We start from the raw sequence: 16645 nt of genomic DNA, 5'->3' as shown, positions 1-16645 counted from the left end.
TGTACATTCTGGCCGATTGTCTGCCTTTTCCAACCTGTAGCCATTCTAGTGGGTGTGAAGTGATATCTCGTTTTAATTTGCATTTCCCTGATGACTAATGATTATGAGTATCTTTCACGTGTCTTAAACCAGCATATGATTCTTGGTAAAATGTCCCTTCAGAGCTCTTACCCACCTTAAAATTGGATTGTCATCTTTTTGAATGATAAGACTTTGCCTATTTTTCATAATCTGGCCCAGTCACTGCCAGTCCTAAGGGTGTGGTGATGGAGGTCACCTTGGTGAGGAGGTTCTGGGCCATCCAGTTACTCAGGATGCCTAGAACTGGGACAAGGCAGCCATGTCTGCCATGAACCTGTGTCAGCCTAGTCCTACCAAGTAGATGGGACTCACAATTAACTCCCAATTATTGTGCCAGGCAAGCCAGGGGATGGCTCATTCTGTGTCTTAGAGATCATAAGCTCAGTGGTGTTGTAGATTGGCTATTGTCTGATAAACAAGGGGACTGACCTAAAAGAACCTCACAGCATATTCTCATTGTAGCCTGTTTTTTTTCTTTCATAATTCTTGCTACAATTTAAATGAAGTAGTTGTTTCTGCAATATTATACATTTAATATCCTCCTTCCTCTACTAGACTATTAAAAAATCTCTGGGACAGGGACCATGTCTGTGAGTTTTGTCACCATCACTGGTCTCTAACATAATATGCAATAGGCAACCAACCAGTTTTTGTTGGGTGGAAGAATGACAGTAACATACCAATAACGGGGGTTTAGGAGGATATCTCCGCTTTGCAGTGGGTGATTCACACAAAAGCATGAAAATAGAGGGCTATTTGTTAAATCAGTAATTCATTAACCACTGGATGTGTTGTTTAGTGACTTGTATTTTAACTGCCACTGATGTCATTTCCCCCATGTTTCTCATTTGCAGCGATCTACAACTACAATGCCTCTCAAGATGTGGAGCTCTCCTTGCAGATTGGAGATACGGTTCACATCCTGGAGATGTATGAGGGTAAGTCTGGATGGCCTTCTGCCAGACAGGGAAAGGGAAAAAATGACAGAGGTTACTTATTAATAAGGCACTTTGAGCAAACATCAACATGCTTTACTTCCTGAAGTGGTGCTAGTGAAAACCCAGGAAGTGCTTTAGGTTATACAATTTTGTACTGGGGGTGATTTCAAAACAGCCAGTTGAATACGTGTGTGCATATATGCCCAGACACCAGAATTTAAAGTCTGTGAGTAGTTGAATGCTAGGTGCTTGACACAGAAGGATCCGACACAGTGCTGGCTTGGGAGGAGCAATGTGGAACACCAGATTGGCTGTCGTGCAAGGGAAACACTGCTGATTAACTAGTTTTCTACTCAGCACTAAATGTTGCCAGATTGGGGGAGAAATGAGGGAGAGACCTACTGGTGTTGCTGAGATTCTTTCACAGAATTAGGTCAGGGCCACAGCAGATCCAGAAAGCCCACTAGTATATTTCCTGCAACTAGGTTGGGCTAGGGAGGTGGTTCCAGTTAACCTGTTTGTGTGCTATAGGGTAGTAGTCAGGACTTCTGATTCGTCTGAGACACAGGTTATGTCTGCTCCCACCACATCCCACCCTACCCCAAGCTTTTAGCTCCAACTCAAGCTCTCTGGTTCCTAGCTGGACTGCTCCACATATCCACATTTCTAATTCAAATACCCAGAGTACAACAAACATGTATCCAGGCCACTGAAGTTGAAGATCAAAGTAGAGACCAATTTTTAGGGTCCATTTATTCTCTCTGAAGATTGAGGCAGGAATGAGGTGGGAGGTAGGCCGACTTTTCTCATAGGGTAAGTCTTGTTAGAATCGGGATCTCTAGATTTTCAGGATCTGCATGCCCCCTCACCCATGTAAATGTTTATGATGATGAAATGGCAAAGGTGGTCATCAAGAACCTAATATGGATTCCTAGGATGAGGAAGAAGAGATGTGAAGCCAGGAGAAAAGGTAGCAGGGTTTGGCCACAGAAAAACTAACTCATTCTGCCCAATTGCATAGAAAACTGTTATTCCTGTTGCTTCCCTTTATTTTTAGATAGAGGGTGAAGGTTTGTTTCTTCCTTCCACACAACTCAAAGTATAACCATGCAACTCTCAGGGGCAGGGAGAAGAGAGAGAGGGCTGTGGAGACTCTTCGCACTCCACTCTCTTTCCTGTTTTTATCCTTACCATCTCAGGTCCAGCCCAACATTAATTCCATGTAGTTCCTAAGTCTCTGAGACACAAGGGACAATTTATCGTCTCATCTCAGGGCTCCTTTGCTTATTGAAACCACAGAGCTCTCAAACCTTACAAGGTCATACCTCTTTATCAGGAGCCAGATTAATCTGTTCTATCTAGTGTCTCTGGGCATACATTTTTGTATTGTATAGATGAAAGGTGTATGTTCAATTTCTGTTACTTTTCCATATGGGCTTGAAAAGAGTGTGTATTAGGATCATGAGGTGAAAGTTCTATAGATGATAGATCCTGATTTCTCCATCATTTTTTTTTTCAAATTTGCTGTATGTTCATGTTTTTCTGCATTTTCCATCACTGAGAGAGCCATGTTAAATCTTCCATCATACTTGCAGTTTAGGTCAGTGATGATGATTTACAGCAATTGCGGTTTTTTGCTTTATATATTCTCAGACCTATTTTTAGGTGCATACAGCTTTAGAATTATTATATTAAGCAATTTGGACTTTTAATTCCTGCTTATTAAATCTTTTACCATTACTTTTGTCTATAGTAATGCTTTTTTCCATAGTCTAGTTTGAAGTTACAGCCAACTTATTGACAGTTCAGAACTCCATTTTTTTTTTTTTTTTTTTCTCATGAACCCACCAGGCCATCAGAAATGCTGCTCAGCCATTTAGGAAGCTTTTCTTAATTCAGCAGATGTCTCAAGAAGAGAGCAGCCTTAGATGCTAATTTCATCTTGCTGAGTTTTGGTCTTTTTCAGATCTCGACCTGGTAATTCCCACTTTACCATGTTAGATTTTCAGTATGTGTACATGTATGTATGTGTGTTGTCCAGCTTTTATGAGTGTACTGTGGAGTGTAGGAGGGAAGAGTGGAGAGTTGACTGGAAATCAAGTAGGTGATATCTTTTGAATACACTTTCAAAATTCTTTTTCTATCTTTATGTGACCCCAGCATATTTTTCAAAATAGCTAATTGAAGCACTTTGTCCATATAGGATTCATATCAATGACCATTTTATATTTACATACTTTTTGTGCTTTACTGAGTAGTCTCCCAGTTAACCAATGAGCATTCCTAAAGGTAGCAAGCTGAGGTGGTCACCAAGCTTTGTTAAATATAAATGTAATCACAGGCGCACAAAAACATCCATTTGAAGTACCCCCTGGAGCTTGAGTCCAGGACAAGCCACAGTGCTCCTAGCATTTTGCAGCTCCTGCAGTGCTATGCTTGCTGGTGCTGGCCCAGCTGATAGACAGTCACTCAAAAACCTGCCACTTTATCAATCCTGCATCTTGAATATGGTGATCCTGATGCTCTAGTCCTGACAGCAAGAAGCTGGTGTTTTTGTTAATTGCTACCATAAAATACATGCTGTGCCATAGGACTCTTTCATGTCAAAAAAGGACGTCAGTGCCTGGCAAGCCCAAAAATAGGGATTTCACATATGACATGTGTCAAGTTATGAATGGGCCATCTTAGAACATGAATTTATAGAGTTCATTTACCACCACCAAGTGGCCTGTCAGCCTTACAGAGATTATTATATTGGATTAAGTTTTTATATAGTGCTTATTTTATGGGATTAATTTTTTTTTAATAATGCCTGCTTTGCCAGATGCAGTGATATGTTCTTATATCTCCTAAGTACTTTGAGTTCTTGGCTGGGTTCTCAAATTCCTTTATTATTTCAGGCAGTTCAGGACTAAGTGAGGGCAAGAGTAATTTGCAAACATTAAACACAGTGGAAATCCTGAGTAATAATTTGAGTTCTCTCCCTCCTCCCTCATCTCCTTTTCCTTTAAAAAAAAAAAAAAAAGAAAAAGAAACATCCAAAGTACTGCCAGATGGAATTTAGGGCTAATGCTGGTACTATTTCATGGCCTTAGGGGTTTTGTGACTTCCAGCTTCCTGTTGAATTTAGCTTCCAGGGCTCCCCACTGCACACTCCGCCCCACCCCGCCTTTGAGATATATTCACATACCAGACCGGTGTGTGCTTTTTCCGGTGTGGACATGAGTCTACCTTTCTGGAGCCCAGATACGGAAAATTCTTTTCTGCCCACAACCCACTACAGAATACCACTTAGGACTCTTCCTTTTGCTGTTTCCTGCCCTGTGGTCAGATGAATAATTATGAAAGTGGTAGCTCCTTGAAGGTAAAGCCTGCTCCTCTTACATTTCAGGGCCAGTGTCTAGCACAGCACCTGGCATATAGTAGATGTTCTGCAGAAGTCTATTAAATGAGTGGAGATAAAATATGAGACCAAGCCCATTGGAGCAGGGCAAGCTAATGGGAGGAGGAAGTGGGGTATAGGGGTCACCTCCACAAAACCCCAGATATTATAGGCAGAGCTGTTCTTTTCCTTCCATGAGAGAAACACAGGAGGCTCCAACATTTCCCCACCCTTTGCAGACTGCAGAAGGATTTGGTTATTGCATGAGTTTTTTGCTTTTGTCTTTAATAACAGCTTCATTGAGATCTATTTCAAATACCATGCAATTTACCCATTTAAACTATACAATTCAGTGGTTATTTACAAAGTGCGCCATTCACCGAGTTGGGCAATCATCATCACTACCTACTTTCAGAACATTTTCATTATCCTAGAAGGAAACCTTGTGCCCATTTGGTGGTCATTATCCCCCAGCCCTGAGCAACCACCAACCTAATTTCTGTCTCTATAGATTTGCCTAGTCTAGACATTTCATGTAAATAGGATCATATAATATGTAGTCCTTTGTGATTAGCTTCTTCTACTTAATGTGATGTTTTCAAGGTTCATCGTCATTACAGCATGTATCAGTATTTCCTATCTTTTTATGGATGAGTAAAATTTATTGTATGCATATATCACATTTTATTTATCCATTCATTAGTTGATGGACAGTTGGGTTGTTTATGCTTTTAACCTCTTCTGAATTATGCTACTATAAACATCTATGTACAAGTTTCTGTGTGGACATATGTTTTCTTTTCTCATTGGTTTGTTCCTCAGACTGGAATTGCTGGGTCATATAATAGCTTTTATGTTTAACCTTTTGGGGAACTGCCAGATTACTTGAGTTTTCCCTCCAAACTAGCCCAAATGAGTGAGCTACTATCACTTATCACTCATTTCTTTCTGTCACTTTGCCATTGAACTTCATTTGTTACCCAAAATAGGGGTAGGAAAGTAGAATTGACTGAGAAGCTATATACTGGTCATCTTTCATAGGCCCCTAGGAATTTTCCTTCAGAGACTTTTTCAGGGAATAAAGATCCTCAAGGGCTGAAGCAGGTGCCCTTGCCTTTCTTCACCTTTGGCACTACCCTGCCCTGTTGTCATTGCCATATGTTTGCTTCTTTAACCAGGCGAGGGATTTGGTAGTGGGCAGCTGTTCCCCATCTAGAGTTGTTCTTTTCCACCCCAGGTCCATGGGCATGGCTAAAAAAAATCACTGCTACCTGGAGATTCCAGATGTGGTCATTTATTCAAAAACACTGGCTGAGGAAGTATTATGCTCTTATTGTGTGCCAGCTATATTTATTGAGTACAAGAGATTTCTAGGCAGTGAGGTCACTTGAGAGACAAAACAGTAAAATTCCTGTTCTCATAGGGTTTTCATTTGAGGGATAACAAAAACAAGTGAACAAAGTAAGTAAACAAAACAATTCAGATACTCAGAAGTGCTATGAGGAAAAAAGTCTGGTGTTATACCAGGACCAGAAGAAGACATGAGTGTTGGACAGGGAGAGGAGAGATGAGGCAGAAAGCCTACTTTAGATCAGATGATTTTTGTCTCTATCTAGATAGAGACCATCCTGGGTAGGACACTTAAACTCTTTTTGTGACATGGTCATTTGCCTCTAAAATTGGGCCAGTTTTTGAATTGAAAGTGATTAAATGAAGGTGCTTTGAAAAACAAGGTTGCAGCATTCTTGTTACCATTAAGCTCTCCTCTCCTGTGATTAACTGGATTTTACTCATAAATGCTTTAATGCCCAGGGTCTGTTGTTCCACCCATGGGTACTGGTTTCCTGTGTTTGATTCATATCCATTGGTTAACTCGTTTTCAGCTCCATAAACCACTCACAAGCTCAAGAGAGAGGGTGGCTGGTGTTAGCAGTGATTTCTGGGGGTAAGCATAACACAATTGGCCATAACAAAATGAGATAATGTCTCAAAGGCGTTCCAAACTCTACAGAAGCAGGCACAGCATAAAGCTTTGTACAGTTTTAGTATAATATGTGAGGACCCAAAGGATAGCGCAAATGATTGCATTGGAACCAGAGGAAACAGACGATCTTGAAAAGTTGAAATAGAAAGAAGCATTTGTGTGTATATGGAGGTCCCTAATATACCCATGTTATTTCTTCTAGATAGAATCAGGCCAGTTTTAAAATGCACTGTAATCTAGAAACCCATCCCCTTATAATAAAAAATTAATACGGGTTATGACTTGAGCTGTACATATCTTGAATCTCATCTTTACAAAGTAGGCTTTTCTGTGAGCAAGTATAGAAGGCAGCATTATGTCACATATGTAGAGTTACATGGCACTGAATTTTGACTCCGTGGTTGACAAAACTTTGTAACAGAAACCTAAAAAAGGAGAGAGTACTCTTGAACTTGTTTCCAGCAGAGGCTTAATCATCTTTCTGAGCTATGCTAATTGGACCTGCCTTGGACTGTCTGACAAAGTAAGGTCTTACTGAACTCTTTCAGAACATCTGAATCAAGAGGATGGACAGTCACATCCTACTGCTCTGTACAACAGTTACCCAGCTGGGTAGCCTTGACATTCCTTTATCATACCTTTTTTCTTTTCCTTCTCTTTTTGGTCAGCCATACCCAATGGTGATAGGTGAGTGAGAAACAAAGAAAATGAGAATTAATTTTTAAAAATCAGTTCTTAATAGCATGTATAAAGTTTTACTGAGTGTAAGCTGAAATAAGGCATTTTGATGTGTTTGTAACTTTCATTTACTTTTGTTACTCCACCCATCAAGATCATTGAAAAGTTTATTATAATTCAGAATCCATAGTCTCACCATGTCCTAGTTATTAAAAAAACAACTGCCTTTCACAAACATCAATGGTAGTGAGCCCAACAGCTTGGATTTTATGATACGGATTGTGTGCGAACATTTTGGCACCAGCCTGGAAAGCAAATGAGGCCATGTGGCATTTTGTTGAGTGTGCCGGTCATTTCCCACATCTGTTTGACCTTTGCCTTAAGAACTGCTTGTCAGCTACTACTACTGGGGACATATGTTCCCGAGATGTGTTTTTTAAAAGATGAGTGGCAGCAGGAGTATGTTTACAGAAAAACTAATTAAAAAGTAGAGCCGGTGAGAAGTCTCATCCCAGATTTAATCTTACCAAAAGGAGAAAGGCTTTTCTTATTCTTCCTTTTGAGAATACATTTGAGTGTGCTTCTAAAATGCCATCCTTAAAATTTCTGTTATTTGTCCATTAGGCTTACCTGGGATCTTCTAGGATTGAGGTCAGAACATTTTTCTGAGTAGTGCTTTTATTTAGTTACTTTATCACGAACTGGCACTTGGAGTTGGCCCATTTCAACAGCTGCCCACGCACCTGAGGAGGCAAGCTCAGCCTGAAAGCAAAGACATTTTGGGGGATGCTCTGGAGGAATGTTCTTGTGAACTTTCGATGTCCCATAAATTTTGGTCTCCTAGGGATCTTGGCGGGATCAAGGTGTCAAGAAGGTGGCAAAGTTAGGCTCCTTCCATCCCACGCATACACATAACCACTCATGGCTCCCTCCACATCTCTAAATGCTGGGCCATTCACATTATTTGGTGTATAACTTTTATCAAAAACGCCTTAGATATCTTCTCCCCATTGGGAAACAGGGCACATCAGACTGTTGTGGGGCTAGGTAGACTCGGTGAAGGATTCGTGTCAGGGGAGAGTCCTAGAGAGAAGTTTAAGATTGAGGGCAAAGAATAGGATATTTCTCCTCTTGCTCATATCTGGAAAGAGAAGATTAATGTATCCTTCTTTTTTGCTTCTAGTAATATGAAAGCAATTTATGATCTCAAAAAGCATATAAGGGGACTTGGGCATCATAAGTACTCACTCTGTACTTGAGTGTCCCATTTTATTCAACCTGTGGCAGCAAGTCATTCAATATAAAGCATTGTAGAAGACATGCTGCCTGAGAAACCTAAATGCCACCAGTCAGTCTAAGAAGCACATGAGAACTGTGGTTCTTTTCTTGGCCTCGGCTCCATGTATAACCATGCTGCATGGAGCTGTGACCAGGGCAAGATAGGAAGGATGCTTGTTAGATGATTAGTCTCACCCTTAAGTTCTGTGTGTGGGTCCCCAGCATGTGTCATCAGAGCGATATTAAATATGTGTGCACTTAACTTTGACAACTTTAACTTTGACAATATAAGATTTTCAATGACTGTACCAAGCACTTCAGTCCATCTTCTAAATGTCCAGAGCGATCAACATTGAATTCCTATCCTGCAATACTTGTTTAGTGCTCACCGATGAAGATTGGAGAGTCTTTTACTGTAGTTGGAATTGATGGAATGGAAGAGGGCGGGTGTTTTGATGATTCTTCCTGTCATATTCATTGCCCCCTGAATGTCAAACCAGGCCTTGGAAGACACTATTTTGGTAACTTTTGAGTTCCTTTTTGGCTGCATTCAGTATCTGCTCAGGCCCTGAGTAACTCAGCATTATTGTCTCAATTATCCTAGCCATCATCATATGGTTTTTCTGTCACCTGAGCTGTTTCTTCTATTGTTGTCTCGTTACCTTTCCCTTGAAGTAATCTTTTCTATGGTTTTTCTTCTTCTCTTAGAAAATAAAAGTATGTCTTATCAGGCACTACAGTTCCTGGAGTAAAGCTTCCCCCTAGCCTGGTATCCCAGCTGCCTTACATATGCTGCAGCTTTGTTTGTTGTCAGTAACTAGAGAATAATTTAGAGAGGTGCTCCTCCTCCTTCCAGGGAGCACAGACAACATTCCTCAGAAAACAAAGACAAGAGAACTTTTATTCTACCATCATTAGTGCAGGAACCAGATGATGGCCCTAGAAGTGGGAGTTAGTCCCTGGATTATGTCACTGGTACCCCTGGTTCCAAATTTGTCTGGCATTTTACTCTGCTCTGTGTGCCAGGCATTGAGCTAAGGGCTTTCATGTACTGAATCATAGCTCTTACAGTCATGAGAGACCAGAGTTACTGATGCTCATTTACTAAATGTGAAAATAGGTTAAGAAACTTGAAACGACACACGCTATTAAATGGTAGAGCTGTGATTCTCACCATGGCCCTCTGGAATCCAAGTAGAGTGTTCTTTGCACATTATGAGGCCTTAGAGGAAATGACACTTCTATTTTGGACCTAACCTATAGTTTTTCAAAGCAGGTGAGGTTCTTTTGCGTTTTAAGTTGCTGTCAGACAAGTACACCAACCATCACCCCAAATGTGCCAGTATTGGGGTGAGTTCTTTTTGAACTTCCTTCCCCCCATGGCTCTCATACACTTGCTTGCCACTGTGGCCAAGTGGACTCCTCACTGCTCTCCAAGCCCACTGTGCACTTGGGCCCCCAGCCCTAGTGCCCCTAGTGCCTACCTGCCTCATCTGCACACCCCCCCACCACCTTTCTCCTCCACCTGCTTTCAAGAGCCAGTTTTCTCTGAGCAGGTAGGCGTATGTGTTCCAGGGGAGCATCGCACAGTCATCTTCCCCACCCAGAGATGTGGGTGCTCTTCCTCTAGCCCACGCACTCCAGATCAAAATTACTGAGGGGCTGAGCTACTGTTACAACAGTGTGTCCAACCCTCTTAGGTGTGGCAGGTAGGTCAGAGAGGGGGAAAGTCTCCGTCCCTGTATGTTTGTGGCACTGAGCATATAACCGGTGTTCCCGATTGTGCCCTCCTGCTTGGGTTAGCAAATAAAGAAGGCATCCGAATTGAACCCAGTGGCCTTTGGCTCTCATAGTCCCCAAAGGTCCCATTCGGTTCACATTTGTGCCCTTACTGCTCATCTTTTGATACCTGGACTCTTACTGCCGTCACCACTACGGGGCTCCACCTCCGTTTCTGCCACGGTGATGTTGTCACAGCCCTGACCACATCTCCTTGCCTCTGTCTCGGTTCTCAGAGTGGAGCCCAATAGTTCACTTTTAAAGTCGGTAAAGAGCTTTGCTCTTTCATTTTGGGGATGCGTTCCACTGAGGAACTTGAAGCAGGTTCCTCAGTGACCCAGACTAAAGGAGCCTCGGGATGGCACAGTGTCACATGCAGTGCACTGCTCATTTCACCCAGCTCATGCTCTAAACTAGGGCACACATGTTTCCAGCGCCATGGCCCAGGATGTTTCCTGTCTTACTGGGGCCTCCAGTTTCCCTTCAGAAAGTAAGACCACCTGTACATGTGCCTTTTACTGTGATGTCCTCCTCAGGAGGCTTAGATGGTCACCTGAAAACAGCAGCCTGCACTTCCAGAAATCCCCAGCTAACTAGCTGTGCAAGTTGTCTTCTCTCACCTGCATCTCTGTTCCATTCAACCATTAGACTAGAAATTGTTTGAGATCAGGGGTTGGGTTTATACTCTCAAACTTCTGGAGGCTCCACAGAGCCTACCATAGGTCTTTATAAAAATGGACCCCTTTAAGTATATCTTGCTTGATTGATTCCTCAACTTGCAAACCTGCATCCCTCTCTTGTCCATCTTGCAAATTGGTGTTGATGTTAAAACCAGTCTAATGGTGCACTGCAGTGAAACTATATATTGCATCCTGTCATTTCAGCTTTCTTGAGCTAGTTGAATAAGCCAGAGAAATGCATCCCAGAGGAGGGCAATTAGAGCCATGAGCAAGAGGACTAACTGCTGGCAGGATTACTTTTTTTTTTTTTAAAAAAAAAAAAAGAAGAAGAAGAAGAAGAAGCAGAAGGAAAAAGCTGCAGCCAGCAAATAGAACAGCACTTGGCAAATCAGAGGGATGATGTTGATTAGACTAGAGGAAATTTTATTTCTCCCTTGTCACTGAGCTTCCGGGTGTCTGAAGCCAAGAGACATTTCCTCCTTTCGCAGTGGACATTTGGATATGTCATCTCTCCATTCTGCCAACTGTGACTGCACTGCCCCCACCCCCACCCTGGACCCGGTCCTGCTGCCTGTCTCAGGAGGTGTTTGCTGGTGGAAAGGAGAAGTCTCTGACATTACCATCTCTTGTAGGCAACCAGGAGAAACTTTAGCACTTTTAGCTATGGAGTTAGGTGGTTAACAAGATGGGGAAAAATGTAGAATGTTTTTGTGGAAGGAAATTGAAGACACGAAAGCCTTAATTACTTGAGCAGTTGGAGAAATGGAGTCCCACAGAGCGGGTGAGCAAAGAACCATCCTGTTCATTTCAGAGGAACCCTCTTCATAAGGAGCAGTGCCTCCTCTTTGGACATTCCGGCCTCCAGGCCAGTGCTTGGGCCCCTCCCAGCTTTTGCCCACTGGGTGTGGGACCCCAGGGGGAAAGAAGGGTCTCTGGGACCTTGCTGTCAGATCGTACCTTGGAGGTGCAGATTTTATTGTACAGTCCTTGCATGATCTGTTCTGTCCATTACCACCAGCTCACAGGACCTCCTCCTCTTTCTCATTGTTGAAGTTATTTAAAGTTTGTGGCTTGTCTGCTATATTCCAGGCACCGCAAAAACAGGCCTCTTTCCTGTTCACTGAAGAAATAAAATAAAAGATGGAAACAGCATCTTTTTCTTTTTCACTTACTTGGCATGCTTGCATGCATGGTATTTTATATTGGTTGGATTCTATGGGCAAACTTCCTTCCCATGAGAGGCAATAGCCTTGAGCAAGTATCCCATTCACTGCATGGCCATGGAGGCAGGTGGTGGAAGGCAAATAGTGATGAGCCAGGCAGTGGAGCCCTGTGTTTGCGTTCCCAGCTTAGATAGTAAGCCACTTGGGGACTTGGCACCACCTTTCAAATTCCTTGCCTGTGTTTCCTCTTTTTTTAAGTAAGGGTGTTAGATTTCAGGGAAATCTGAGTTCCTTTGGAGCTCACACCTGCAACATCTATCTATGTGCCGTAACGGCAGAAAACTGAGCTAAAATGTTTAACTGGGAAGATGGATTTGTTTCCCAAAAAGGTAGAAAATAATAGAATCATCTTTTACTATCTTTGCATCCTTATCCTTTCTTCCTCTTATTTTCAAAAGCACCAGTGAAGCTGGTAGGAATGTAAGCTGGTGCAGCCACTCTGGAAAAAAGTAGGGAGGTTCCTCAAAAAGTTAAAAATAAAGCTACCTTATGACCCAACAATTGCACTACTGGGTATTTACCCCCAGGATACAAATGTAGTGATCTAAAGGGACACCTATACCCCAATGTTTATAGCAGCAATGTCTATGGTAGTCAAACTATGGAAAGAGCTTCCCTATCTACTGACAGGTGAATGGATAAAGAAGATGTGGTATATATACACAATGGAATATTACTCAGCCATCAGAAAAATAAAATCTTGCCATTTGAAATGACATGGTTGGAACTAGAGGGTATAATGCTAAGCTAAATAAATCAGAGAAAGACAATTACATGATTTTACTTATATGTGTAACTTAAGAAACAAAATAGAGGTGCATAAGGGAAGGGAGGGAGAAATAAAACAAGATGAAATCAGAGAGGGAGACAAACCATAAGAGACTCTTAACTCAGGGTACCTGGGTGGCTCAGTGGTTGAACATCTGCCTTCAGCTCAGGTCATGATCCGGGGTTCTGGGATCGAGTCCCGCATCAGACACCCTATAGGGAGCCTGCTTCTCCCTCTGCCTATGTCTCTGCCTCTCTCTGTGTCTCTTATGAATAGAGAAAATCTTAAAAAAAAATTCTAGGAAATAAGCAAGGTTGCTGGGGAGGGGAGGGAGTGAGGGGATGGGGTAACTGGGTGATGAGCATTGAGGGCATGTGATGTAATGAGCACTGGTTGTTATATAAGACTGATGAATCAAAAAAAAAAAAAAAGAGTGATGAATCACTGAACTCTACCTCTGAAACCAATAATGCACTTTATGTTAATTAATTGAATTTAAATTAAACTAAACAGAGCAAAACACCAGTGAGCTGCCCAGTGCATTTGGTAAGTAAACATCCCACAGTTGGAAAACAAGGATCCAACAGCTGAGCTGTTTCTGTCTGTCCTCTGAGGAGTGTGCACCCAGCTGATCCTGCTCAGCAGCTTTCCTGGAGGGACATCAGCCATCTCTTTGGGGGACATTCGCTTGGGGATGGGAGGGCAGGCTTTGGCCACAGAAACCAGCCAGAGAAACCAAACAGGTTTCTCTGGCCCACAGGGGGATTGGACCTCTGACCTTGGCCTAATTAACTACCAGACCAGTTACACTGAAAGGAAAAACAACAGGATCTGGCACCTGCTCTTCCTCTGTAGATCCTCTCCATCCCTTCCCTTCCCCTATGTTGGGAGGTATGTAAACAGTGGTTCCCTATCTATTTCTTGCCTTTCATTCCTGGGAGGTCAACTGTATCACAATACTGTGAATGAATTTAATGCCACCAAAATGAACATGTAACAATGGTTAAAGTAGTAAGTTTTCTGTAAATTTTACAACACAAAAATTGTTTATTTTTCTGGGTGGTGAGCTGAATTTATTGTAGGACTGCAAAATGAGAGATTTTACAGAACTCTCCTTGAGTTCTACATCTAAACAATGCTATCATGGTTCAGACAGTCTTGAGTCCCCCTCAGTAATTGCCTTTGGAGTCTTTAGCACATTCATAATTCTTCCTTTGTGTGCCAGTGTCTTTGAGTCTTCCCATTAGAAGTCCTTTGGATTCAATTATTTGTTATGGATCTATTTCCTTCCTCATTGAAGGCGATGTCTGGCCCGCTGTTGTTCAGTGAGTGTTTTTATGTATAATAAATGAATGACCACATTAGTGATATAAGTCCTTGGCTCCAGTAGCTCCTTCAAGAGCCTAACCACACTTTCTGAAGTCTCCCCACCCCCACTCATCTCTCTCCCTCATTACTCTCCACTTTGTTTATTTGCTAGGTGTTTATGTACCTGTTTTTTTCTTCCCTATTATAAAGCAAGACTTGGAAGGATGGAGACATCCTGTGTCTTGCTCTCTTGGCTTCTCTCTGTTGAATGAGTAAATCTCTCTGTGATTGAACTTTTGAAAATAAGAAAATTTGTTCAGATTAGCCTGGGAGCATAAGTAAGGAGTGAAGATGGATAATATCTTAAGGAGGCACAATAAAAAGTGAAAATGATGGATAAGTGTCCTGCAATTTTTCACACATGGCTCACGCCAGTTTCAGAGGCACTCTCAGACAGAAATACTGAGTAGTTTTTGAGCAATGTCACTATCATGGAATTCTGTATCACCTTGAAGTGCTTACTTGGTAATGCTCACTTGATAGTGTAAAGTTGGGCAGTCCGGGTGGCTCAGTGGTTTAGAGCTGCCTTCAGCCCAGGGCCTGATTCTGGAGACCCAGGATTGAGTCCCATGTCAGGATCCCTGCATGGAGCCTGCTTCTCCCTTTGCCTGTGTCTCTCTGTCTCTCATGAATAAATAAATAAAATCTTTTTTAAAAAAATGATAGTGTAGAGTTTTGTATGGCTTTTAAAAATTGCAGTAAAATTTATATACAGTAAAATACACTCATCTTCAGTGTTTAGTTCAATGAATTTTGACAGATAAGTACACCCCATGTACCTAATACTCCAGTCAAGATCCAGTCAAGATACAGAACATTTCCCTTGCCCCAAAAAGCTCCCCATTGCATTATTCTACACCCCAGATTCCCACCCCAAAAAGCAACCACTGCTCCAGGGGAGGTCACCATGCATTTGGTTTCTTGCTCTTCAACTTTATATAAATGGAATTATGCATGTCTGTTGTGTTTGGGTTCTTTCATTCCATGTAATGTTTTTTAGGTTCATCAATAATGTTGCTTATGACAGTAGTTCCTTCCTTTTCATCACTGAGTAATACCCTATTATGTGAATATACCACAGTTTGTCCATACTCCTATTGATGGACATTTTGAGTTTTTTAAAAAGATTTTATTTATTCATGAGAGACACAGAGAGAGACAGAGAGGCAGAGACACAGGCAGAGGGAGAAGCAGGCTCCATGCAGGGAGCTCAACGTGGGACTCCATCCCAGGTCTCCAGGATCAGGCCCTGGGTTGAAGTTGGCGCTAAACCGCTGAGCCATCCAGGCTGCCCAGATGGACATTTTGATGGGTTCCAGTTTTTGGCTCTTAATAATAAAGGTTCAATACACATTCTTGTAAAGCAGTTTTCTGGATGTAAGTTTTTACTGATCTTGGGTGCATACCTAGAAGTGGAGATATTGCTAATTCATAGGTCATGTGTATGTGGGGTTTTTTTTTTTTTTGGTAGTTTTTGTTTTGGTTTGGTTTATAATTTAAATTTTGTTAGTTAACATATAGTGCACGTATGTTTAATCTTATGTGAAGCTACAGACAATGTGAGACAATTCTAATTGCCCATATCTGTACTAACTCTCAGTAGAGTACATCTTTTTAACTTTAGCCATTTGTTTTGTTTTTGTTAAGATTTTTATTATTTATTCATTCATTCATTCATTCATGAGAGATGCAGAGAGAGAGAGAGGCAGAGACATAGGCAGAGGGAGAAGCAGGCTCCATGCAGCCCGATGTGGGACTCAATCCCAGGACCCCGGGATCATGCCCTGAGCCTAAGGTAAACACTCAACCACTGAGCCACCCAGGCACCCCAACTTTAGCCATTTGAATGGGAGTAGAGTAGTATCTCATTTAAAAAAATATATATCGTTTACATTGAGTTGAATTCTCCCTATGTGGTAGCGTACAGGTTTTGACAAATGCATGGAATCATGAAATAGGGAAGAATTCTATTAGGGAAATATTCAAGATAGGGAAATTCTATTAGGGAAGAATTCAAGATAGGGAAAAATTCTATCAGCCCCCTGAAAATTCTCCCATGTTCTCTATCAACCTCACGCCACCCTGAGCCTTGATGTGTTTTCTTTCTGTATAATTTTGCCTTTCCTAGTCCTGGCTTACCAGGACTCATTAGCTGTAATTTTTTTCATAGTTTTCAAATTTATCATTGTCATAGATGCATGTCATTTTAAAGGTCAAGTCATTTCTATCAAGTTTATCATGATAAACAGCAGTCTCTTCCCACCTCTCTTGGGTTTCTGATTCCACTTTCAACTCTTTCAGCCCTTTTTTTGTTATATGCTTTTTCAATTTGAAAGAATCATGCTTCTATTACTTGATATTTCCATTTTCATTTATGGAAGAAAAGGATTTAGCTCTTGTTTAGTTCCCACCACCCACACATATACCTGTCTGTGTCTAATAGAGACCTCCCAGTAGAGATACATCATAATTTTTTAAAGTTATT

General features: G+C 41.6%; 1 protein-coding gene and 1 long non-coding RNA gene across 7 annotated transcripts in view; one reads left to right on the top strand and one right to left on the bottom strand.

The window, feature by feature from the left end:
- Window positions 1–16645, top strand: part of DOCK5 (dedicator of cytokinesis 5) — a 211719-nt gene that overhangs the window by 58542 nt on the left and 136532 nt on the right. For all 4 annotated transcript variants that reach the window (XM_038573778.1, XM_038573777.1, XM_038573779.1 and 1 more), the window contains exon 2: window positions 936–1019. In XM_038573778.1, the coding sequence (XP_038429706.1) occupies window positions 1010–1019 (10 nt within the window). In that variant the 5' untranslated portion in view covers window positions 936–1009. The remainder of the gene's footprint in view (window positions 1–935; window positions 1020–16645) is intronic.
- Window positions 1–16645, bottom strand: part of LOC111092454 — a 58816-nt gene that overhangs the window by 40736 nt on the left and 1435 nt on the right. The window contains exons 3-5 of one of the 3 annotated variants that reach the window (XR_005378672.1): window positions 11758–11920; window positions 7694–7825; window positions 5735–6810 (exon numbers count right to left, since the gene is read on the bottom strand). This is a non-coding gene — a long non-coding RNA (uncharacterized LOC111092454). Of the gene's footprint in view, window positions 1–5734; window positions 6811–7693; window positions 7826–7861; window positions 8147–11757; window positions 11921–16645 lie in introns of those variants that run through there. The other 2 variants (XR_005378674.1, XR_005378673.1) reach the window with 2 other exon arrangements.

Source organism: Canis lupus, chromosome 25 (genome assembly GCF_011100685.1).
Source record: "Canis lupus familiaris isolate Mischka breed German Shepherd chromosome 25, alternate assembly UU_Cfam_GSD_1.0, whole genome shotgun sequence".
NCBI lineage: Eukaryota > Metazoa > Chordata > Mammalia > Carnivora > Canidae > Canis > Canis lupus.
This window is presented reverse-complemented; position numbering and strand designations above follow the sequence as displayed.